This window comes from Eurytemora carolleeae, unplaced genomic scaffold, assembly GCF_000591075.1.
Source record: "Eurytemora carolleeae unplaced genomic scaffold, Eaff_2.0 scaffold244, whole genome shotgun sequence".
Lineage (NCBI taxonomy): Eukaryota > Metazoa > Arthropoda > Copepoda > Calanoida > Temoridae > Eurytemora > Eurytemora carolleeae.
Window position 1 is genome coordinate 130,635 of NW_019396165.1, and position 25,560 is coordinate 156,194.

Below are 25,560 nucleotides of genomic sequence, written 5' to 3' on the forward strand. Positions count from 1 at the left end.
TATATTGTGTATGTTTAATGAATGAATGTTGCCAAGCCTTTCTTTAAAAACAAAACAAGCTCTCTTGGGTTTTGACGTTTCTAACAAGTATTTCAAAAATGTACAGAAACTGTTTGATATCTGAGGCTCTAACCTCGGCTGAGATCAAAGGGAATAAGAAGAGATTTGAAAACCTCTCGAATACAAATTTCTAAAGTTTTTAATTTCTAAATTCAGAGGGAATTTATTCGACATTTTTTTCAGAGAGAAATTCCCATAAAACCCCGAGACTGACTCTGACCCTTAAATAGAACTAATTCAACTATATAACTAGAACTATCCTGAGCTGAAAACTTTAGAATGGATAAACTTTAATCCTGACTTCTTAATCCGAATATCCACTGTGGAAACTTTTCATTTTAGTCCTTAGTCCTTAATCCACTCTTTTTCTCTCTCCTTGGATATCCGTTAATTGTTTTCTCCAATGAGAATATTTCTGTTCTCTCATTGGTTGCCCGCTTCTCTCTGATTGGCTGCTACAGTTTCTCAGATGATAAATATTAATTTGAATTTTATCGTTTTTCATACACATTTAAGATAATCTTGCAAGATTATGTTAATCTGGAGATTAAGAAAAAGAGTGGATTAAGCCTTAATCCCGATATCCACCATTCAAAAGTTCCCAGCTCTGTTCTCCTAAACTATGGATACCCCTGCGCATTTCTCCTGAACTATGGATAGACCTGAATCCCCCTTGTCTATTTCTCCTGAACTATGGATAGAGCTGAATGCCTTGTCTATTTCTCCTGAACTATGGATAGAGCTGAATCCATTGTCTATTTCTCCTGAACTATGGATAGAGCTCAATCCTCCTGTTATTTTCTCCTGAACTATGGATAGAGCTGAATCCCCTGTCTATTTCTCATGAAATCTTGAACCGTGGAAATACTGAAATAACTAAATCCTCTTTTCCAGGAACTATGGATAGAACTGAATAAAATGAATCCTCCCAACTATATCTCCTGAACTATGGATAGAACTGAATCCCCCCAACTAAATCTCCTAGACTATGAATAGAACTGAATTAACTGAATCCCCCAACTATATCTCCTAAACTATGGATAGAACTGAATCAACTGAATCCCTCGACTATATCTCCTAAACTATAGATAGAACTGAATCAAGTGAATCCCTCGACTATATCTTCTAAACTATGAATAGAACTGAATTAACTGAATCCCCCAACTATATCTCCTAAACTATGGATAGAACTGAATCAACTGAATCTCTTGACTATATCTCCTAAACTATGGGTAGAACTGAATCAACTAAATCCCCCTGACTATATCTCCTAAACTATGGATAGAACTGAATCAACTGAATCCCCCCAACTATATCTCCTAAACTATGGGTAGAACTGAATCAACTGAATCCCTCGACTAAATCTCCTAAACTATGGATAGAACTGAATCAACTGAATCCCTCGACTATATCTCCTAAACTATGGATAGAACTGAATCAACTGAATCCCTCGACTATATCTCCTAAACTATGGGTAGAACTGAATCAACTGAATCCCCCGACTATATCTCCTAAACTATGGGTAGAACTGAATCAACTGAATCCCCCGACTATATCTCCTAAACTATGGATAGAACTGAATCAACTGAATCCCTCGACTATATCTCCTAAACTATGGATAGAACTGAATCAACTGAATCCCCCTGAATATATCTCCTAAACTATGGATAGAACTGAATCAACTGAATCCCCCAACTATATCTCCTAAACTATGGATAGAACTGAATCAACTGAATCCCTCGACTAAATCTCCTAAACTCCTATAAACTCCTCTACAGCGTCCTCTCTCAAATCTCTGACAGCTTTCACCGTGCTCTCCGGATTAATATTATTCGATCTATCGTCTCCGTTCTCCGCACTCAATACTTATACCGGAGCAATTCACAGATTCAAAACTTTGAAATCTGATTCTTTGAAATTTATGAATAGTGAGATGTAGTTTAAACTAGATATGGCTAGTTCAACTGTCTGTCTAAAATATTGTCTATGGATTGTTTCAAACCTTTTTAGGATTTTGTCAGTTTACAATCATTATCTTTAACGTTGAAAAAGGAATTTTTCCAATTCTGCAAATTTTTTTTATTATTTTTCGAGGAATTCTTTCTTTAATTGACGAGTAAGGAATGTTGAAAACTTGAATGAATGGAAAATATGTTTATTTAATCTCCTGTGAGAGGAGGAAATTAGAAGCTTTTTTGTTTACTTTCTCGAGTTCGGACAAGGATTTCTTATTTTATTTTAACATTCAATTTCTGGAATTCACAAATTTAAAAAATCTGTTTACGACTGGAAGTGTCATATTTCAGGTCGATTTATGTGATTCAGATAATTCTTTGTTGGATATTTTAAGAATTTTTCTTTGATTTTAAATTCTTTGATTTTAAATTCCAGAATTCCGGATTTTTAAATTCTACACATTGTACTGAGTCTAAAATTCATAAGCCACAGATTCTTTTATTCCAGGCTATGGACTGGGTTTATGTGCAGGGTCCTGGATCATAAATCCTTGAGTCCTAAATTCTTAAATTTTGTAAAAAAGTCCTAAATCATTCTAGTTCATTCAATTTTATGGACTGAGCTCTTGAGTCATAATTCTTGTGTCCCAGATCCTAGATTCTTAAAATCTATAGAATGAGTCCTGAGACCATATTATAGCGAGATATGGTGGAACAGTGTTTTAGCCACTGTTGTTCAGCTGGAACTGGCGCACAAGAAAGGTGATTGAACTACGTCTGCGCGGTTCAGCTTTTTTCGCTATTCTATAGAGCCTGAATACAATCTATTCATAAATAGACTGAATACTTGAGGTCATATATTCTAAGTCATACATTTTTTTAATATAGACTATTGATTAGTGGTTATTAATTAATTTTTTTTTTGTCTTATCAGTGATCATTAATCAATTCTCTTGTCTAATCAGTTATCTTAATTCTCTTGTCTAATCAGTGATCATTTATTGATTCTCTTGTCTAATCAGTGATCATTAATTAATTCTCTTGTCGTATCAGAGATCATTAATTAATTCTCTTGTCTAATCAGTGATCATTAATCAATTCTCTTGTCGTATCAGAGATCATTAATCAATTCTCTTGTCAAATCAGTGATCATTAATTAGTTCTCTTGTCCTATCAGTGATTCTCTTGTCTAAGCAGTCAAATTAGTTTTTTGATTAATTTTTTGATCATTAATCAATTCTCTTGTCGTATCAGAGATCATTAATCAATTCTCTTGTCTAATCAGTGATCATTAATCAATTCTCTTGTCAAATCAGTGATCATTAATCAATTCTCTTGTCAAATCAGTGATCATTAATTAGTTCTCTTGTCCTATCAGTGATTCTCTTGTCTAAGCAGTCAAATTAGTTTTTTGATTAATTTTTTTTGATTAATTACTTTTGGTAGACCAGTGATCATTAATCAATTCTCTTGTGCGATAAGTGATCTAGGATCATTTTTTTATTAGTGATCATTTTCCAACCCTCTTAATTGATCATTGATCAGAGAATTACAGGCGGTACTGAAACAGAATGAGAAAGTAGCAGGACAAATAATACTGTTATCTCAAAAATACTTTCATTGTCAAGGTTAAGCGGAACTTTGTTCGGTGAGTCATTGACAGTGTGTAGCATAAAAATTGTATAAGAAGGGTGTGGGAGGGGGTTATTGACAGTGTGTAGCATGGAAATTGTATAAAAAGGGTGGGGAGAGGGTTATTGACAGTGTGTAGCATAGAAATTGTATAAAAAGGGTGGGGGAGGGAGTCGGGTAAAAACTTTGATTTATTTTATTATCTACTCATAATCTTTCAGAAACAGCTTATAATTGCTTCTTTTAAACATTTTTTTTGTAAAAAATATTGTCTGTCTAGAACAAAACTAAAAACTCCACTTTAATACAATAACATGCATACCGGGGGAGTTAAAAACAATATTAGCGTTGCAATTAGCACAATTAACTATTTGTTTGGCTGGCTTCAATTTTAAAATGTTATTATAAAAATGCAAAAATATTTTTGGTGCATAAAAAGTTTCACAAAAAATACATGGTTCCCAGGCGAGTCTATATAAAAAGTTGTAATCTCTACTGGTTTGTTTGTATATACGATCATAATTCATGAACCCCTTGACGGATTTGCCTCAAATTTTGATTGGGGAACCCGGGAGACCAACGGAAATTTTCTTAGCAATTGTTGATGACACAAAATGCTAAATGAACTTTTCAAATACATTCAGCTCTTTGGTATTATAAGTAATATTTTCAACATTAATACAGTTTTCTACACTTAAACAAAATGAATTATAATAAGAAAAGCGAGGTAGTAAAAAAGGCAGTTTTTCAATGTGTAAAATAGCACGAAAATCAATGAGCCTAAATATTTTGTGAAGTAAGCATTAACCTAAATGTTGCTCATCAAATTCACGTGGGGGAGAGGGGCTTGATCGGCTTGGCGATCCATTGAAAGCAAAATTCGCAGTCCTAAAAAATCTCCCAATAACGTCAATTATTTTAGGGTTTTTATACGTTGTACAATGTTTATCAATATTTTGTCATACTGTTTTCAATTTCATGATGACTCTAAATTTCAAAAATTGCGTATGTTACTTCACATCATCAAAGTTCGTTATACAAATTCATCGTCAGCAATTATACTAATTATGCCGACGAATATTTGGATGACGCAAGCGTATATCGGGTATTTCTACTGCGTACATTTCAACTTATAAATTATTTATAAACTCGTCATATTCACGTCAATTAGGAGACACTTATTTAGGGTCGCATTAGTATCCGTGTCAATTAATAATACCATGAAATTATGAACATTTAAGGGCTCGCATTTTGTACTTTTAATGTATTTGCGAGTATTTTTAATAATTTATGGTGCATTGAAAGAGGTTTTTGCTCCCATGGCAACTATTTCGCGGATTTGTTTTGTGTATGTCTTCGTGGATAAGTTCAAAGCAAGAATACGAATGTAAAGAAATTCAAGAGTTTTCAATTCGCATGGAGACGGATTCCAAACTTAAAAACCAACTTCTCTTTAAGAGATGAAAAAATATTTTATGAAGAACTTTAAGTATCAACCTACACCTCACTTAATTTTTGTCATCATTATCTTCTATCAAAAAAAGTTTTAACACATTTTCAAAAAATTGAAATTATACCACTCATACCACTAACACAGAAAACACGCAAAATTTTATATCCATATTTACAATTAAAAAAAAATAAATATGTTCAACTATGGGGGTTCTACTGAAATTACTTGTAAAGGAAACTAAATTAATTCTTTAAAAAATATAAACTTGAAAAACGACAATATCTTCCAGATTAGATCAATGTTTCAAGGTCCCTTTCTTAATCGGACATTGCCATCTTTGCATGCATATAGGCTGACGAAGTTATGCTTATAGTCCCTTTAATAATAAATATTTTTATAGAGCAATTTCTTGTAATAAACAAAATTAACTCACATTTTAAATAATTTATTTTATTTTGTAAATATTACAATTGAGCAGATCTAGTTTTCACATTTTTAATTTATCTCATATATTTACAAGGATTTTTACATATACAGTTAATTAATCTAATAAAACCAAAAATAATCTTAACAGAGATATTACCCCCCTCTCTGGTTACGAATACTTCATTCTCTGGTTCAAGGCGTACAAAAAAAACCTTCATTGTCACTTTAGATTTAAAAATATAAGTTTCGTTTTTGTTTAAATTTCATTTTTCTGGACTATTTTAAAAAAGATTTTCCTTAAAATTATTAATTTTTAGATCTTTATTTTCAAAATGATAATGCTTTATAAAGTAGGTAAAGTGAAAGAAAGAACAAGCCAGAATAATAGTTTAGCATAATTTCAAAGTCCCAACTTTAACCCTCACTTTTAGGATTTACTACAATTTTTGTTATCTCACTGAAAAAGTCAAGATTCAATTTTTAAAGTAATTCCCCCCCCCCCCCCNTATCCCTCCATTGTGATCAGATAAGTCGGTCCTGGTTCCCCTCCTCTCCACTACTATAACCTGCTAGAGATATAAAATCTCCCAGGTTTCCAACCGGAGCTCTCGTCCTAGGAGCCTCGTCCTCACTCGTCTCCGCAATCTTCTCATACGGACCACTATCATTCAAACTTATATCCGGGTTCGGGTTCAGCTTCGGGTTAACTGAACTCTCCAAATCACTCCGGGTAGACTTCCAAACCTGTTTGGCCGTCTCCAGCTTCTTCAATATCCTTGCTCTCTTCTCCTCCAGTTCATCACAGGTTAGCTCCTGGGGTAGATTATCCCCTCCAACCGCATCCTCACATTGATCATCATAGTAGCGTGTAGTTACCCGAACCTTCTTCGTACTATGCTCCGCGGTACCTAGAGATTTTCGTTTAGGTTTGGTCGGAGGTTTCTTCTTAGGCGTCTTCTCTCCACTATCCACCGGTTTACTTATATGAGGAAACGGACATTTTGAATCCTTACTGCAGGAACCGGTTCTATCGAACTCAGGACATGCGATCACGTGACGCTGGTCGCAGTCTGCACCATTGGGACAAAATCCTTTCAGGAATCTCTGACAGACCCCAGCCTTATCACTTACCTAATCATACATAAATTAATTATTTGAAAAGTTTAAAAGTTTTAAAAACGGAAAAATAAGAGGATTACAATGTTTAAAGTTCTATTAATTCAATTCGATAAAATAACTTTTTCGAAAATCTACAAAACATGTCTGAATTGAAACTGACAAAGATAAAAAATTTAACAAAGCTATAAACAGTTAATTTTTAAATTTAAGGTATAAAACTTTCTTAGGCATCAATGTCCGTATTTTATAAGGGAATAATATATTATATTTATTAACAACATTAAATAGATGTGAATATGAACGAGTTTAATGATCAAATCTTTTTAATTTTTTACCTTAACATGAAGATATGGACAGTTCTCTCTGGTACAGATCCCTTCTAGGAAGAATTTACAAGCTGGCATCTTCTCCGGGTCCAGTTTATGAGACAACAGACATCGTTCCTTCGTACAAGCTCCTTGAAGGAACCTTCGACACACCGCAATCTTCTCCGGGTCGTGCATATACGGACATGATCCTTTCTCTTTCTTTGTGCACTTACCGAACTTATTGTAGAACATGCAGTACTGTTTACTCCGGTTCTGAACCTTCAGGATCGTGTTTATACTCCGGTTCTTTGCCTGGGTTATTGACTGTCTAGTGAGGGAATGCCGGCTACGTGTAAAAACTCCAGGTTCGATTTCATCAAACTCTTCTCCTCCGATATAAGTTTTCTTAACCTGGAACTGACGGGGACTTCCTTTTACAGGACTAGGTTGGAGTTTTTGCTTGACAGGAGAACCATTAAGAAGAGCTGGACTACGACCCCCGGGACTAGACTGAACTCCGGGACTTGTATTACAACCTGGACTTGTGGTCTGAGATTGTCCAGGACTGGTATGACTAACAGAAGCGCTGTAGTTTGCAGATTGTGAATCTGACTCAGGAACACGTTTTAACTTTCTTCCATTCTCCGCCACAGCAAACTTAACACCTTGCAGTGTAATCACCTTGTTGGGAGCTATATTAGCGTTGATTGCGGCTGCTTTGGGACGATAAATATTCACGCTCCGGGTCCTGGTAGATGATCTCTCTGAACCCACACGCTGGAGTTTAGTAGCGCTGACATGGTAGGTTCCAGTGCTGAGTTTCTTCAACTTGGTCTGACTTGTCTTCCTGGCCAACTGCTTTCCTTTCTTCTCTCGTCGATCTAGACGAAACGGGTTGGCAAAGCTAGATTTTTTCACAACAGGACTCTTAGATTTGACCGAGAAAGCCTGACTCACAAGCTTGTTTTTCCGGATCGAGAGCGGGGTAATAAAGCTAAATCTGTACTTGGAGTTGTTGGTAGGAGTATTCTTTACGGATTTAACTATCTTGGTTTTAGTTTTAATTGCATAAACCTTCATTGGGGTTGATTTATCCGAGGTTAAACTTTCTCTTATCCGAATTAGTTTATTGTTACCGATGCGCTTGAATGAGGGTTTAGGAGTACCCGGAGAAAGAGATTTCTTCTTAACCCTGATCAGTTTTCTGTTCCCGATCTTCTTAAATGCAGTTTTTCGGAGCGGGGTGAAAAGGAAATTCTTCTTTGAAGACGAGGGAAGATTTTCTTTTTCTTCTGTTTTCCTAAGAGGTGTGGCAAAGTTGTGAGGTAGAGTTGAAATATTATCCACAACATAAACAGAGTTACGCTTCGGTTTCTCAACAACGGAGTAACGGTTCGGTTTCTCTACTATAGAATATCGGTTCGGTTTCTCAACTATGGAATGGCGGACGGGTTTCTCCGGTGGCGCAACACGATTGTCCTTTTTAAATTTGTTTCTCATGATTACTTGAGATTCCACAGATTTATGAATACTCTGCATAAACTCATCTGTTTTCCTTTGATCCAGCGCCATCCTAGGGTTCACGTTGGCGTAGATAGGTTCAGTAGTGGATACAGGTAGAGTTGTCGAAACCAATACTTGAGCAGGGACGGGTGCCGGGACCGGAGTAGGGATGGAAACCGGAGCAGATTGAGTTAGCTCCAGGATGTTCTGGTAAACAGGTACACTGGGTAGAGGACGGTTTGCGAACTTAGGATTCACGTGAACACTATTCAGTTTATCCTTACTAGGACTGACAGGAGGAGACAGTTTAAACTTCGGGTTAATATGAACTGAGGGAGGTCTACTACTAGATGAGAAGTGTGGATTGATCGCAATGGTTTGCTTTGTATCCTGAGGGTAGTGATGGAACTTGGGATTAATGTGAACACTAGGTTTAGTTTGGGATTTGAAGTTGGGATTAATATGAGGTTTGGGAATATTGTCAGGACTGGTTATATTCTGGAGGAAATCTTCATGTCCCTGGAAATAGTTAAATTATTACTTTGACAATCAATAAAACTATATTTTAAAAAGTTAAGATTCACGATTTGTACTGAAAAGTGTGGATTTTTTAAGCGGTCAATGAGAAAAATAATTACAATGTGTCCCAAGAAACCTGATAGTAGCAAGATAAATTGATAGTCTTTGATCTTTGAAGACATCTGTGGAATTTATCGAAGCCCCAATTTTTAAAGTAAAAGTCTAGAGTTAATGACGACAAAATACTCCTCGTATTGGTATTTTCAAAAAGTGGGTCTGCCTTTCTTGTGCGTTTAATATTACCGGAGATATGATGAATTTTGTTATAATTTCGACGATTTTTTTTGATTTAATAGTAATCTGAACTAAGTACTCAATATCTCCAGTAATATTGACAACGCAAAAAGGCAGACCACATTTTGGAAATGTTGGGACTCGAGAATCTTGTGGTTAGTGTTTGAAAAACATACATTTGAAAGTTGACTACTTAATGTTACAAATAAATTCAAAGTTTTAAGGCGACTTTCAAGCCGTCTTGCTACTCACATAAGACGTTTTCTTTTAACAGTTTTGAAAAGCAGTTTTTAATAGAAAGATACCTGGGTCGGGGTTCCTGAATACTGAATATAGTATGCATTATTCTGAGAGAAATCATTTGAATTCATCTCCAAAACTTCTGAAAAACAATGAACATTTAGATGATCTAATTTGGGGTCCGTCCTAGTAAGCGATTTTGGGTCCGTCCTAGAGAACGATTTTTGGACCCCGTACCCTCCTATCATTTTTGCACATAACTTTTTCAACAATTTTCAATTGAATTAGTATTTATTTTGGGTTCTTGGTTAGGTTAGGTTAATATACTTTCTGGGCCGAGCGCTGCGGCTAGGACAGGCTAGGGGCCGAGCGCTGCGGTCACGGGTTAGGTTAAGGTATGACACTTTCTGGGCCGAGCGCTGCGGCCACATGTCTTATATTTAATTGAAAATTGTTGAAAAAGTCATGAACAAAATTGATAGGAGGGGGGGTCAAAAGATAGTTCTTCAGGAAATTACCACGATTTTTGACCCTCCCCCCCCCCATCAATTTTGTTCATGACCAACTAATTTTGGCAAAATAATTATCATTTACTTTTAATTATTTTAGGGTTAGATTAAGACAACTTCCAGGTCGAGCGCTGCGGCTAGTACATGCAATTTATGAATGATCAAAATTTCAAATGTTTGTCTCCATCAAAATTCGATCTTCATTAAATTTTTTAAAATTTTGAAAATCCACGAATTTTTTTGTGAAAATCCGCAAATTATTTTTGTTTTGTTTTACGATGAACATAAAGAAAACCATGCTCACAATTAATTGAGAAGATGGGCGCGAAGCGCCCTCTAAGGCTAGTATATTTATAAATTTGGTTTGTCTGTTTGTTTGTATCCAATAAACGCGGTCAAAACGGCTGAACCGATCGGACCCAAATTTATTGTGGGACATCACGTGACCACAGGGAAGGTTTATGAATGATAAAAAAAATTTTAAAATGTGTTTTAAAGGTTTTAAATTAAAATTTTTGAAAATCCGCGAATTTTTTAAAAAATCCGCAAAATATTTTTCATCTTTGTTTTGAAATGTAAACAAAAAGAACATGTTCACAATTTAAATAGAAGATGGGCGCGAAGCGCCCTAAAAGCCTATAAAGAAGGGCACGAAGTATGCCAAAAGTTTCCATTATTATTATTCTAGGTACGCTGTAATTTTAGAATTTGTAGAGTTACTTAAATTCAAGAATTATTAATCTTTATAAGGATACATTTATTTATTTATTTATGAATACATTAAACACTTTTACAGTGTAAAAACTACAAAGCACATATTACATAATAAGCTGATTTACAAAGAGTATTTGCTTCAGAACAACATCGATTACGTAAATGATTTTAATGGATCCCACTGTACGGGGACACATTTAATAGTTTAGGTTTGAAATATCAAAGGTTTACATGATCAGGTTTCAAAGATATAGGGATTAGAAAATTTAACTTTGTGGCAAAAACTCAATTCCTTTCTCAAAAATATGAAAACTATAATTTTAAAATATTTCTTAGCAGATATATTAAATCTCTGTGTATGTGTATTTATATTAATAAAGGAAAGGCTCCAATAGAAAGCAGCATGGAAAGCAGTTTTATATGCGAGCCCGGCCAGGGTTGTATATAGTCTCCAACAACTACAAAATAGTAGAGTCAGGGAATATCTTTAAAATAAACAGATTCAGTAAATGATTAAAATATTTTCAATATTTTGACTGGAAGATAATACATTATTGGTTTATTATGTAAACGTTGATACTTGTTGCAAGAACCAGCTGTTCATGCAGTTCTAATACTAACCCGGAGATATCTATCCTGCAGTTCTAATACTAACCTGGAGAACAGATATCCATCCTGCAGTTCTAATACTAACCCGGAGATATTTAATGCTAACCTGGAGAGCATGCAAACACAAATATTAATCCTGCAGCTCTTATCCTAAACTGAAGAACAGATATCCACCCTGCAGTTCTAATACTAACCCGGAGATATCCATCCTGCATTTTTAATACTAACCTGGAGAATATATAGAAATATTCAACCTGCAGTTCTAATACTAACACGGAGAACATCCATCCATCCTGCAGTTATAAAACTAACCTGGAGAACAAATATCCATCCCACCGATATGAATAATTCGTAAGAACCTTTTAGTTTAAAGCCCATAAAATTTACTGCTACCTTGCCTTAAACTCTTACTTTTTAATATTTTAAACTTTTCCATATAGTTTATACTTTGAAAAAAAATAAGTTTTAGATATCGAAAGTATTCGACACCAGGTTTTACAGATATAAGAATGATAAATTGAGTTTAAGTCGAGTAATAAGTTCATTAAATATTCATTTTGCTAGACTATACAGGGATTTAATTTCTCTTCTCATTTCTTTTATATGATAATGATGAAGCTTACTGCACGCTTGGTTTGAGAAACAGAAAGCATTTTTTCATTTGAAGTCCATTGTAAAATCCATTGAATTATTTTTAAAATCTTTTTAATGTACAGGGTTAATTACAAAGGATGAGACTTCAGAGACTATTGTAAGGATTGAAAAGGTTTAGTCCGTTTTCTTGCATTAAGGGTTCGTTTTGGTCAAAACTGGTTTACTTCTGTGTTTAATCATTTAGTGCAGAACTATCAAAATACTCAATTGAATGCAAAAACCAAAAATCAAGCTTCAAATCTTATAATCTTAGAGTTTTGGTTCGTTTTTAAAGGCTCATTCTTTGTGGGTAACCCTGTATAATGTTTTTAGATCAGGAATTTATTTTCTAAATTGATTTTTTATAATTAGATAAAGCGCACTTATCAAAATTTATAAACGTTCTTGATTTTTTATTATTGCTTTTTTATTGTTTTTATAAATAATAAATATTATCTTTATAAAATATTTGACTTTTCTGCCTTTATTATATGTAATCAAAGAGAATAGAATATATTAGAGTGGAATTTACTAGAAAAAAGTGTAAAACGGCCATTTTGTTGCACTGTTTCCATACTGCAGGTGTACTTCACATATTTATGCTATAAAACCTTTTGGGCCCTGGAACATCATTTTATAGAAAATCTAAAATTAATGTTATAAAGAAAACCAAATTATGAAAACGGCTGGTTGCATAATTCACCAATGATCATTTCACAACTTTATGCCTTTCACTTTACAAACGATGATTTTCCGTTATAACTATAAATCAAATGATGTTTTTATTCACCTAATTCATTATAAAGTTTATTTAACAGCGTTAAAAAATTTGAAAATGAAATGAATAGTCTAGGGAACATACTGTATTAATGTACTCTACTGCATATAATTTGTGAACATTTACATGATTTGTACACTTTGAACTCCCTTTCAGGCTGAAAGGGACTGAAAAAAGTCATACCGAGAGATTCTCTAAATTCCCCTCTAATATATATTCTATTCTCTATGTATGTAATATATAAAGTAATAGATTAACATGCTAGTAGTTGGTCCATATTTGCGTAAAAGCATATACATAATTTTGATTTACAATAAATAATTAAGTTATTATTGTGTCAAGAAGCAGTGGCAGCTACAGTGGGCGTAACTATGACCGATGGGCGTATGAGCAGGCCGCCTCTAATGGTTCTTTAGCCGACACGCCCATCAACAGATTACAGCACAAGTTCTGGGTCGCTAAACAGGTAGGTTTTAGTCTTCAAGATTTAAAGAAAGGAAATAAGTCTTTGAAGCAAATTCTTTGCAGTCCAGTGTACTGTGATCTTGCCAGGCTACATTTGGGCATATCATGTCCTGTGTCGAAATTTCACTGGGTAATCCAGACTGGATAGTATGACTGAATGCATATACAGTACATGGTGAACCAGCTGGGATAATGCAACGTTTACAGTTGGGTGAGTGTCCTAGATCTTGATATTTCAAACTATAAATCCTGTTAGAACAAATAATCTAAGTTGGAAATATCAAAGGTTTACACTAGGTTGCAAAGATTTGAGTTTGTTGCATAGACTTAATTCCTTAGCCATAAAGATAATGTTACATTCCGCTCTGTAAAATGAAAACAAAATTTGTTTTTATTGGGACTGTTGTTGTTACTTTAAGTAAATTTGTTTTCATTGGGACTGTTGTTGTTACTTCAAGTAAATTTGTTTTCAATGGAACTGTTTTGTTATTTCAAGTAAATTTGTTTTCATTGGGACTGTTGTTGTTACTTCAAGTAAATTTGTTTTCATTGGGACTGTTATTGTTACTTCAAGTAAACCTTTATTAAAAGAGTGCTATGTCCAATTCACAACGAAACAAAAAACAAAAAAAATTAAATTGTTAAAAAGAAATGTTAAAAAATTAAATAATAATTAATTGATGCATGTCTCTTTAAAGAATTTTTAAAATATCCGTGCTTTTTTGTTTTTAACTTTTGAATGAAAAAAAACTTCGGATCAAACTCAAAATGGGGGCATTTATTTTTTTACAATTTGGGAATTTTTTATTTTCATATTTTTACAAATCACAATATTAAGCGATACATTTATGATAATGAGTTCTATCATCCAACCAATTTTAGAGAATAAAGATAAATAGTTGAATTTCGTATCCCTTAGTCTGAATTTATAGAATTTGAGCCGCCTTTCAAATTTTGTTGGTTCCACTTAAATTTGTATTAAATTTTTCAAGATTTAAGCTGGCGCTCAATTGAAACCGGTTTTTAGGGGATTTTAGATGCGGCTTAAATTCATTAAATTCGGACACTGATTAACCAACTTCTCTTGAACTTAAACCGGCGCACCAAAGATGAAGTTCATCTTAGTCTGCCGAGTTCTTAATTACTTTATTCTTCAAAGGAATTGAGTCTTTGCTACAAACTCGAATTTTCTAATCCTTATATCTTTGCCACCAAATATTGAGCAGACCTTTGATATTTAAAACTATGAATTCTGTTAGATCAGACAATCTAAGTTTGAAATATCAAATATGTACACAATCAGGTTGCAAAGATATAGGAATTCTAAATTTTGAGTTTGTGGCAAAAACTCAATTTCTTTGTTCTCTGAAAATATATATATTCTTATATTTAAAATATTGTAGAAAGTTAGTAAAAAGCTTGGTAAGGAGGAGGATCAACATATTGTTGCAAGCGATAGTGAATTAGATGCTAAACTAGAACTTTTCAAGTAAGTTGGATTTTATTAAAAAATATTTTGATAAAATATAAAAAAAAATTTTTGATTTTAAAATTGAAGTTAGGAATTGTCTTTTTAAAATATTCTAAAACTTTTGATTTTTTTTTCTTTTAAAAATCTTTTAAGTGTATTCAGAGATTAAAACTTTTATTACAGTGAAACCCAGATATATGAATACATAATGTTGTACTCTCAACATATTTAAGATCAAATGCCGCGGAAAAATTAATTTAATATATCAATTGCTGTCCTTTTATAGTTCAGAGCTATTAATTTACCTTGAATTAAAAATAAAAAGCAGTTTCTTAAGAATTATCAAAAAATTTATGACTCTACAATGATATTTGGATATATTTTCAAAAATCCTATTCAACCCTTTGAAGCTGCGAACAACAGCTTTCTATTTGCGCAGACCAATGATGAAACATTACAGCTGTCATTAACTTTTAATTAAATTTAAAGACGACATCTCATGCGCTAGCTTGTTATGTATTTATATATGTGAGATGGACTGTATCTAAGAGCATTCTTTTATTTTTAATCTGTGGACACAAGGCGAAACTTGTTAGTTTTTATATGAGGTAGAGGGTGTCCCACGAAACATGACAGTTGGAGAATAGATTTTGAAAGTATTCTTCCATGTACAATATTAGATATTAAAAACTTTTTGCAGTTTATATCATTAAAATTTTTTTAACTCAAATATATTTACTTTATTTGTTATTCTCTTTAGTTTCAAAGAACGTAACAAATTATGGCAGTAGATATTTAAAACTATTCACCAATTGTCATGTTTCCTGGGACACCTGTACGAGATATATCCATGGATATATCCAATTACTAATTTTCTGTATTTTAGATCTTTAAATGAGACGATATATATCCATGTACTAATTTTCTGTATTTTAGATCTATAAATGAGACGATATATATATCCATGTACTAATTTTCTGTATTCTAGATCTATAAATGAGACGATATATATATCCATGTACTAATTTTCTGAATTTTAGATCTATAAATGAGACGATATATATCTGCATGTTCTAATTTTCTGAATTCTAGATCTATAAATGAGACGACTTGTAGACTTCAAAGATTAATAGAACGCTACCAGGATCGAATATATTGTAAGTAAACATTTTAAAAACTTGAAAATAATTGTTCAATATTTAAATTTTTTTAGTTTTGGCTGGAGAAGAGAATGCGCTTGGTCGATTTTTAAAGGTATGAAAATATTCTATATGTGATATATTGAAATCTGTTCAATATCTAAGCTTACACCAACGGAAAAAGATTAAAAAGAAACATCGTAGTAATTTCAACGTCTGATTGACAATACTTCAAACCTATAAAATGTGGGAAATCCTGCGGGGAGATTGAATAGGAAAAACATTACAGTTCTGTAATAAAAATATTTTCAACAGATAAATAATAGTATGTTCGTCAGAATAAATTTTCAGAAGTCAAAACTACATCTGTGTTTTGAATGTTTGGATCAAGCATTGATCTCCATGTTATGCAGATCTAATTATTTATTTAATTCCTCTTCGATATCTCATGATGGTCATACCCTGCAGGGATAGCTTAATTAAGGGATCAAGCATTGATCCTTAAATTTAAGAGTGCCCACATTGGATATCGAGATGAAGCGTTCAAGATTAACAATAAACAAAGAAAAGCTCCGGCCTATGATTTATTAATATAAATATTCCTGTATTAAAGGAGGAGGGGAAGAGAGATAAAACCCGAGCTGGGAAAATGATGGTGGCGGCAGGGAAAACAATGTCATATACAGGTAAACAAACCAAACCAAACCAAATTAACCCCCACCAACCAAACCAAACCAAATCAAACCCCACCAACCAAACCAAACCAATCCAAATTTACCAAACCAAACCAAACCAAGACAATATTAAACCAAAACAAGTCAAATTAAATCAAATCTATTCTAACCTAAAAAAGCCTAACTGAGATAACCTAAAAACTATATGTACATAGCCAATTCTGACAATTACAGAAGAAAAAAAACTATAGAAATACGATAAACAAGTCAAAAAAAATATCTTTCCTGATTTTTACTTGAAAACCCATTATACATTAGCAATACAAACCTTAAAATTGATTGAGCCAATTTTAAAAAGATAAATTATAAATCATTTATTTTATCAGGACAACAGAGGCTGGCAATACGGGTTCCCCTGGTTCGACTTTATCAGGTTAAAAAGAAAAAAATAGGTCAAAAAAAAATGATGAAATAACCCATCTCTTAAAAGTACTAAATATTTTCGTTAAAAGTCTGTTCAATCATTCAATTTGTTTGATTTTGATCAATGTTTACTTTTAATTTGTCTGAAACTAAAGTATTTTTAAGCATAAAAAGATTTTTTAGATTTTTTTTATAAAATAATCATGATTTCAGGAGGTAGAAACATTCAGATTAAGAGCAATTGAAGATATGAGGTTAATTTAGAATTTCTATTTACTATTTTTGTGAAAGGAATTGAGTTTTTACCACAAACTCTGATTTTCTAATCCCTATATCTTTACAGCCCGATATCAAGTAGCGTAAATTTGAAAAATTAAAGGCTTATACATTCAGGTTGTGAAGATTTAGGAATTAGAAAATATCTGTTTAATCTGATTAATAGCCACAAACTTAAATTTTCCAATCCCTTTGATTTTTCAATGATGGTGCAATTCTTTGATATTTAAAACTTAGACTATTTGATCTAACAGGACTCATAGATTGCAATAACATTATTATTAAGATTTAGAGATTAAAGTTCGAGTGTTCAGTTTATTTTGCAGGTTTACAGTTGATACGATGGAGAAGGTTAGGACGGAGTATAGAGGAGCTCTGCTCTGGATGAGAAATGTTTCAACAGAGTTGGATCCGGATACTTTCAGACAACTAGAGAAGTTCAGGAAGGTTCAGGTAGATCTACAGTGAGAACCAGAAAACTCTAGAAAAGGAAGACGACATTTAGACTCAAGTTACAACTTTAAATAGTCCAATTAACATGAGACACAGCAATTATGCAGTGTAAACAGACCTATTTCATTTAAAAAGTGATTTAATAGAAAAAATATTTGCTTTGTAACAACATCAATTGTACTTTAGTATTGCTTTGATGTCGTCTTCCTATTCTACAGTTCTCTGGTTTTCACTGTAACTTACCTATTAACTACAGTGAGAACCAGCAAACTGTGGAAGACGACAAGAAATCAATAATCATGAATGTATTTGATGTTGTTACAAAGCAAACTGTGGAAGACGACAAGAAATCAATAACCATGAATGTATTTGATGTTGTTACAAAGCAAACTGTGGAAGACGACAAGAAATCAATAATCGTGAATGTATTTGATGTTGTTACAAAGCAAACTGTGGAAGACGACAAGAAATCAATAACCATGAATGTATTTGATGTTGTTACAAAGTAAACTGTGGAAGACGACAAGAAATCAATAATCGTGAATGTATTTGATGTTGTTACAAAGTAAACTGTTAAGGACGACAAGAAATCAATAATCATGAATGTATTTGATGTTGTTTCAAAGCAAAAAGTTTTACAAGTAACTTGTATAATAAAATGGGTCTGTCTACAGTGTAAAATTGCTCTGTCTTAAATGTTCATTGGAATATTAAAAATCATAACTTCAGTCTAAAAGTCGTCTTCCTATTCCAGATTTTTATGGTTCTTACGGTTTAAATCATATATTTAAAAAAACATACTTTAAAGTTACATTTATCGTAATTCTAAAATATCTTGTTTTTGTGCCCCAACGATTATCAATATAAATTAGTTGAAATATCTTTGATTTTCTATTCAAAAGTAGAAATATATTTATTCTATAGAGAAATCTGAAATATTATATAATATCAATATTAAATATATTCAACATGCATATAATTAATAGATCCATGTACGAGACAGTAAGAAAAGGTTTGACAAGCTTGCTGTTGATTGTTTACAGAAGATTGATCTTCTAGCAGCCTCCAGGTACAGATTGATCTTCTAGCAGCCTCCAGGTACAGATTTATCTACTACCAGCCTCCAGGTACAGATTTATCTACTACCAGCCTCCAGGTACACATTGATCTACAAGCAGCCTCCAGGTACAGATTTATCTACTACCAGCCTCCAGGTACAGATTGATCTACTACCAGCCTCCAGGTACAGATTGATCTTCTACCAGCGTCCAGGTACAGATTGATCTACTAGAAGCCTCCAGGTACAGATTAATCTAGCAGCCATCAGGTACAGAATGAATTCTTAATGGCCTCCAGGTACAGATTGATCTAACAGCTTCCAGGTACAGATTTTGCTTACTGGTATTATCAGATTCACAAATTAATAATCTAATTTAATTCCCGTGTTCTTCCATGTTCTGATTATGTACACTGTACAGGTGTAACATGTTCTCCCATGCTCTAACTATGAACACTGTACAGGTGTAACATGTTCTCCCATGCTCTCATCATGTACCAGAACACCTTGGTTATCTTTTGGGATAAAACAGCGAAGACGATGAATCACGTTAACAACGGATTTAAGGTAAAATATTGTACGCGGCAAACCAGGGTTTGAAGTGTTTTCAATCATAGATGAATAGTAATACAGTTTTTTATTTATTTTTTAATCTTGCAATTAAACTACATTTTCTGTTTTTCTCTCTATTATAACACTTGTTCAAATTCATTCTAAACTTTAGTTACGACCTGCCATGTTACCAAACTACACACTGCACAATGTACAAACAGGGTTACCAACAAAGGGATGCGACTAAAATGACGACCAAAAATTCTTTAAATATGATGATTTGAATTTTAGATTTGATCTTCTGTCTTTGATTTAGCTTTTAAATTGTTTATTGAATGGCCTGGTAAAGAAAGAATCTCGTTTTATACTGCAAGGGTGCATGAAATGCAAATGGAGGAAAAGAATCAAAAAAAATATGTACAGTCGTTTCTGAAGTCATATCCTTTGTGTATCCTGGAGATTATGCAACTGCGGGGGAATAAATATTCTACGGGGCATTGTTTACTTTATTATATCGGATATATAACTTATAATCTAGTTTATTCTTATTTCTTCAATGTTTAAATAACATTTATTTAAATTACTGTTATAATTTACCTCTATTATTTTTAGGGCTACCAGCATTACGAGTTCAGCTATATCAAGGACCTGGCTGAGCCGAGCAGAGAGTTGGCCACCAGCCAGAGGAACAAGGATAAAGAGCAGGAGGAGTTCAACGAGGAACTACAGGGGTAAATAAAATCATTTATTTAATTATTAACTGAAAAGAAACCATTTTATTTTTCTCTGTGATTCCAGGAAAATAAAATTTTACGCTTAAAAATCCATCCAAATTCAATTCCTAGTAATATCTATATATAAAGTTCTAATCTCTGTTTGTCTGTCTGTTTGTTTGTTTGTCCGATCAATACTCAAAAACCCCTGGACCGATTTGCCTCAAATTTTGATTTGGGAACTCGGAAAACCCACGGGAATGTTCTTAGCTTGGTTTTGAGATTCCAAGTCTAGTGGGTCGACTTCGAAAGCGAACATTTATTTTCCTGGTAAAATCGTTCAAGTGCGGGTAAACGGCGGGACTAACTTTTAGTAACCTGGGAGCGCTGGGTTCCCAAGCTAGTTTATAATAAAGGGACTGAGTTCAAATTTTCTATTGGTGTAAACCTTTGACATTTCCAACTATTTTATCAATTATAATTTATAGCTTGCAAAGGTCTAAAGCATTGGGTTGCACAGATATAGGGATAAGAAAATCAAAAGTTTGTGGCAAAAACTCATTTCCTTTCAGAGGAAAAAGCGAAACAGAAACGGTTTATTTCTTTATTAGCTTTGAATTCGGAAGGTGGATCCGAATCCAGGGAGCTAAATGTGTGTTCGGATTGGTTCGGATTGGTTTGGATTGTAAACACCGATTTCTACGTACAGAAATATCTTCTGAAAAGATTATTGTTTTTTTTTTAATTGAAAAAGAAATGTTTTTATTTTTATTTCAGTAATCTTGTGGACCTTGAGCAAAAGAAAACTAATTCATCCTCAACCAGGTAAAATATATATTTTTGTTACATCTGAGAATAAATATATCTTGAAGTATATAGACACAGAATAAGATTCCATTTATTTGTTGTAAACATTGTTTTGTGTATATGAATATTGTAAAAAGTAAGTAGTAAGTAGGATTATACCATCTATATATAAATTTGGCTTGTCTGTCTGTTTGTTTGTCTGTTTGTTTGTTTGTTTGTATCCAATAAACGTCAAAACCCTTTAAATCGTGAAAATAGATTAATTCGGTAAAGGAATTGAGTTTCTGTCACAAACTTAAATTTTCTAATTCCTATATCTTTGCAACCAAGTATCGTAGACCTCTGATATTTCAAACTATAAATTATGTTTAATAAGAAAGTCTAAGTTTGAAATATTAAAGGTTTACACCAACAGGTTGCGAAGATATAAGGATTAGAAATTTTGACTTTGTGACAAAAACTCACTACCTTTCCTTAATTTTTTTTCCATCCAAAATCCTAAAAAGCTAAACCGCAATTGAATTTTATCAAATAATATAATGAGATAAACAGATTGAAAAACAAGGATATCTCAATTCAAGGGTAAATTGGTGGCTGGATCCTCCTCCCTCGTATATTGATCTTTTTAATTGATCTTATCTTATTGTATTGATCTTTCAGTGAGAAGACAAGAAAGGATAGAGCGGAGGAGAAGAATCGGAGAAGAATCAAGAACGGGAGTATGCAAAACCTTCTGGATCTATCTTCACAGGTTTTATATTTAAGGATTTAAAACAAAATTTATAAATATTTTCTTATCAAGAACACTGCAGTGGTGAGCATATACACGAATACAGTGTTGGTTAATATAATGCATTTTTAGTACCTGGTAAACCATTGGTATATACCTGGTAAACCATTGGTATATACCAGACTATTGCTACTTATATAATAAATGTTATACTGTAATAACAAACATGTTTGTCTCTATTAGAATCACCATTATATTAAATGATTTTGTAATGCTATATTTGGTGACCACGGTATTTGCAGGGTTTAGGTTCAGCTCCGACCCTGGATGACGATGACGAGATCCTTCTCCGTATTGACTCGGAGCTAGAGCAGGCTGCAGGTCAACCTGTTGAAACCAGTCTAGGAGATATAGAGAAAATATTCTCAGAAAGTGAGTTGAAAAAAAGGAAGGAAAAAATTCCCGTCTTTCTTTGATAAAAAAGATGAAACAAAATTCTTATTCATCTTGGACTCAGCTATCTTTTTATATTTAACTGACGTCGTCTTTGGATTTTTTATTTCTGTGCATTACAATTTAAAGTCGTCTTCATTATTGTAAATATTCTATCCTTGCTGTGTTTCCTAATATAGTATGCATATATTAACAATTGCCGAAAATTTTGCAAATTTAGGTAAATTGAAGAGAGGTTCAGAGGATGATGATTTACTCAATCTAGGTCCTCAATCTCAGGTAATTATATTACGGTTTCTCAGAAAATATAATTTCGATTTTTACCTGTGACAAAGGTAAAACAAAACAACTCTAGTTCTCACACTTTCTATTTGAAGACTCCAGTTCTCCTACTTTCTATCTGTACGATCCAGTTCTCCTACTATCCATCTGTAAACTCCAGATCTCCTACTTTCTATCTGTAAACTCCAGTTCTCACACTTTCTATCTGTAAACTCCAGATCTCCTACTTTCTATCTGTACGATCCAGTTCTCCTACTTTCTATCTGTACGATCCAATTCTCCTATTTTGTATCTGTACGATCCAATTCTCCTACTTTGTATCTGTACGATCCAGTTCTCCTACTTTCTATCTGTAGACTCGAGTTCTCCTACTTTCTATTTTTAGACTCCAGTTCTCCTACTTTCTATTTGTAGACTCCAGTTCTCCTACTTTCTATCTGTAAACTCCAGTTCTTCTACTTCCTATCTGTAAACTCCAGATCTCCTACTTTCTATCTGTAGACTCCAGTTCTCCTACTTTCTATCTGTAAACTCCAGTTCTTCTACTTCCTATCTGTAAACTCCAGATCTCCTAATTTTTTATCTGTAGACTCCAGTTCTCACACTTTCTATCTGTAGTTTTTCAGGCATATTAGTAAAAATGATTAGATAAAAAACAATTTTAACGGTTATTTCAGGTCATTTATTCAATTCTATTTTTGTTGTGTCTTTCATCCCTTGATGCTTTTATTTCATATCATAAATTTCCTTGGGGGGGGGCAGGCCCCACCCCTTCCAGGAGCTCAGGGTGGGGCCCGTGAGCCCAGGTCCCCCTTTAATACGCACCTTTGCTTAATAATAGTTTGATGATGATGAATATATTAAACAAAGAAAGGAACTTAACACAAATATTTTTCATCCACATAACTTTGCGACCCAAAGTTTAAACTTTTGATATTCAAACTTTTGCCAATAGCTCGAGCAGAATATATAGTTTAAAATATAAAAGATCTACAACATCCGGCTGCAAAGATATATAAGGATTAGAAAAGTAGTCTTGATCGAGGCAAATGTTAATTATTCAGTTTCTAAAATTAAGACAAATTGTTAAGAATTCTCTGGATAGTTTGCTAGCTGATGGTCAATCTATTTGTTTAGGATTCTCTAGATAGTTTGCTAGCTGATGGCCAGTCTATTTCTTTAGGATTCTCTGGATAGTTTGCTAACTGATGGTCAGTCTATTTGTTTAGGATTCTCTGGATAGTTTGCTAGCTGATGGTCAGTCTATTTCTTTAGGATTCTCTGGATAGTTTGCTAGCTGATGGTCAATCTATTTGTTTAGGATTCTCTAGATAGTTTGCTAGCTGATGGTCAGTCTATTTCTTTAGGATTCTCTGGATAGTTTGCTAGCTGATGGTCAGTCTATTTGTTTAGGATTCTCTAGATAGTTTGCTAGTTGATGGTCAATCTATTTGTTTAGGATTCTCTGGATAGTTTGCTAGCTGATGGTCAGTCTATTTGTTTAGGATTCTCTACATAGTTTGCTAGCTGAGGGTCAATCTATTTGTATAGGATTCTCTGGATAGTTTGCTAGCTGATGGTCAATCTGGAACCTTTACCCAGGAGTGGGAGCAACATCTCTTCTCCCAGAGAAAACAGAGTGATGGATTCTCCGAGTTTGTCTCCGACAGAGCAGGATCAAGCTCCAGATTCCTTCCGTCCCAACTCTTCGACCTAGAATCAGGTATTGGATTAAACGGACATGTAAGCGCAATTTCAAAAGCGTTATCTGATCAAGTATAAGAACTATATATTCATGTTTTTGGTCCGATTAAGGTTACTTAAGGGATCCGTAGTAAATCGGGCATTGCCTTTTTTCTAAGCTACTGATTTTAAATAAAGGAGCTGATTACTTGTCTCTAACTCTAGTTTTTTTTTTTGCAAGCTGATGTCATAGTTTTTTGATATTTTAAACAACGAATTCTAACTATCTATAAAATAAAGTTTTAATCTCTATTTTTCTGTTTGTCTGTTTTGCTTGTCCTATCAAAATTTAGGAACCCCTGGTTTAATTGGGGAACTCGGTATGACCACAGGAATGTTCTTAGTCTGTTTTTAAGTTGAGTGATTCGACTTTTATAGCGAAAAATTTCCGGGAAAATCGACTATGAGTATGGGTAAACGGCGGGCCGCAGGATTAACTATGTGTATCCTGGACAGCGCCGGGTTCCCAAGTAAAAGCATAAATTGATCATTCTATTTAGGAACTTCAGATATCAGCCTTCTCGATCTAACCAAACCAAACCCTCCAGTTCACCCTGCAGATCCGTACAGCAGGCTTCAACAAGGCCAATCAAACCAGATCTTCCAAACGGGTTTAGGAACTGCAGCTTCTGCCACCAAAACCGGTTCTGCCTCATCACGTGATAAGGACATCGCACAATGGTTCAGTTTGTTTGCAGAACTTGATCCGCTCTCCAACCCAGACAATGTGGGACAGAGAGCTAACAAGGATTGTCTCTAAACCCTGGAAAAGATATGGTTTGAAAGAATCAAACCTTACATAATAATATTTTAAAGAAAATGTATTTTAACCATGTTTTGCAGTGTTATAGCCAAGGTTAGTATATGCAGTGACGTCATCAAATAGATTTTTAGTCTAATTGCTTTGAAAAAGAGATTCCCATTGTCAGCGGAGTGCATTAAAATTGTCGAATATGTACTATACAACCTTGGTGGTAACCAATGTAAGCCTGAGACAGAATTTAAAGAATTTGAGTCGCGGCTTAAATTTAAGCTTAAATTCAACTGAAACCGGCTTTTGGGGGATTGGAGACGCGGCTCAAATTCATTAAACTCGGACTCTGAATAATTGTCCTCTCCTTTTTTTGCTCTCGGTTAGAAATGGCGCAAAGTATTTTTTTAATTTTGACAACAAAACTTAGCCAATGGAATTTCTAAGGGAAAAAATGGAGAGGAAAATAAATTCGAATTAAATTGGTAATTTATACGATACCACTGCAGAATCTCAACGCAATCGCATAATTAAGCTTTTTATTCATCTTTTTCATATTTATAAGTTGGTTGTTATTTCTTTATACATTTCATATTTGTATCTAACTGCATTTAATTTTAGATAAAATTCTAAAAGTTACAGTATTTTTTGCATTCAACGCTTTAATAAAAAAAATGTTTAAAAGATTTTTTTCCATAATCTTACTTTTAAGTTTAAGGCGACGGGGGAGAGGAAGAAGAATTTCCTCTTTTACTATTATTATTATTATTAAAATTGGTGTCATTATTACAGTATTATTTCTAATTCCAATATTTATCT

General features: G+C 33.5%; 2 protein-coding genes across 4 annotated transcripts; one reads left to right on the forward strand and one right to left on the reverse strand.

Moving 5' to 3' along the window:
* Positions 1-5,529: 5,529 nt before the first annotated feature.
* LOC111696940 (zinc finger CCCH domain-containing protein 3) lies at positions 5,530-9,678 on the reverse strand. The gene is made up of 3 exons (XM_023466753.1): positions 9,575-9,678; positions 6,981-8,975; positions 5,530-6,657 (listed from the first exon to the last, which is right to left on the reverse strand). Exons 1-3 carry the CDS (start codon positions 9,638-9,640, stop codon positions 6,049-6,051), a joined length of 2,670 nt encoding a protein of 889 aa, XP_023322521.1. The 5' UTR covers positions 9,641-9,678; the 3' UTR covers positions 5,530-6,048.
* A 1,403-nt stretch (positions 9,679-11,081) lies between these two features.
* Positions 11,082-24,889, forward strand: LOC111696944 (islet cell autoantigen 1). 3 transcript variants are annotated; one of them, XM_023466760.1, is made up of 18 exons: positions 11,090-11,692; positions 13,098-13,218; positions 14,621-14,706; positions 15,781-15,845; positions 15,902-15,942; positions 16,441-16,513; positions 16,888-16,934; positions 17,138-17,178; positions 17,527-17,653; positions 18,640-18,722; positions 19,175-19,277; positions 19,875-19,993; positions 20,753-20,800; positions 21,443-21,533; positions 21,815-21,944; positions 22,186-22,244; positions 23,799-23,970; positions 24,491-24,889. In XM_023466760.1, the coding sequence occupies exons 1-18, from the start codon at positions 11,682-11,684 to the stop codon at positions 24,748-24,750; spliced, it is 1,677 nt and encodes a 558-aa protein (XP_023322528.1). In that variant the 5' UTR covers positions 11,090-11,681; the 3' UTR covers positions 24,751-24,889. The 3 variants fall into 3 exon arrangements, with proteins under 3 accessions (XP_023322529.1, XP_023322528.1, XP_023322527.1); XM_023466759.1 differs by having other exon boundaries at positions 11,091-11,692; positions 13,095-13,218; XM_023466761.1 differs by lacking the exons at positions 23,799-23,970; positions 24,491-24,889 and adding an exon at positions 23,523-23,633 and having other exon boundaries at positions 11,082-11,692; positions 13,095-13,218.
* Positions 24,890-25,560: the final 671 nt, after the last annotated feature.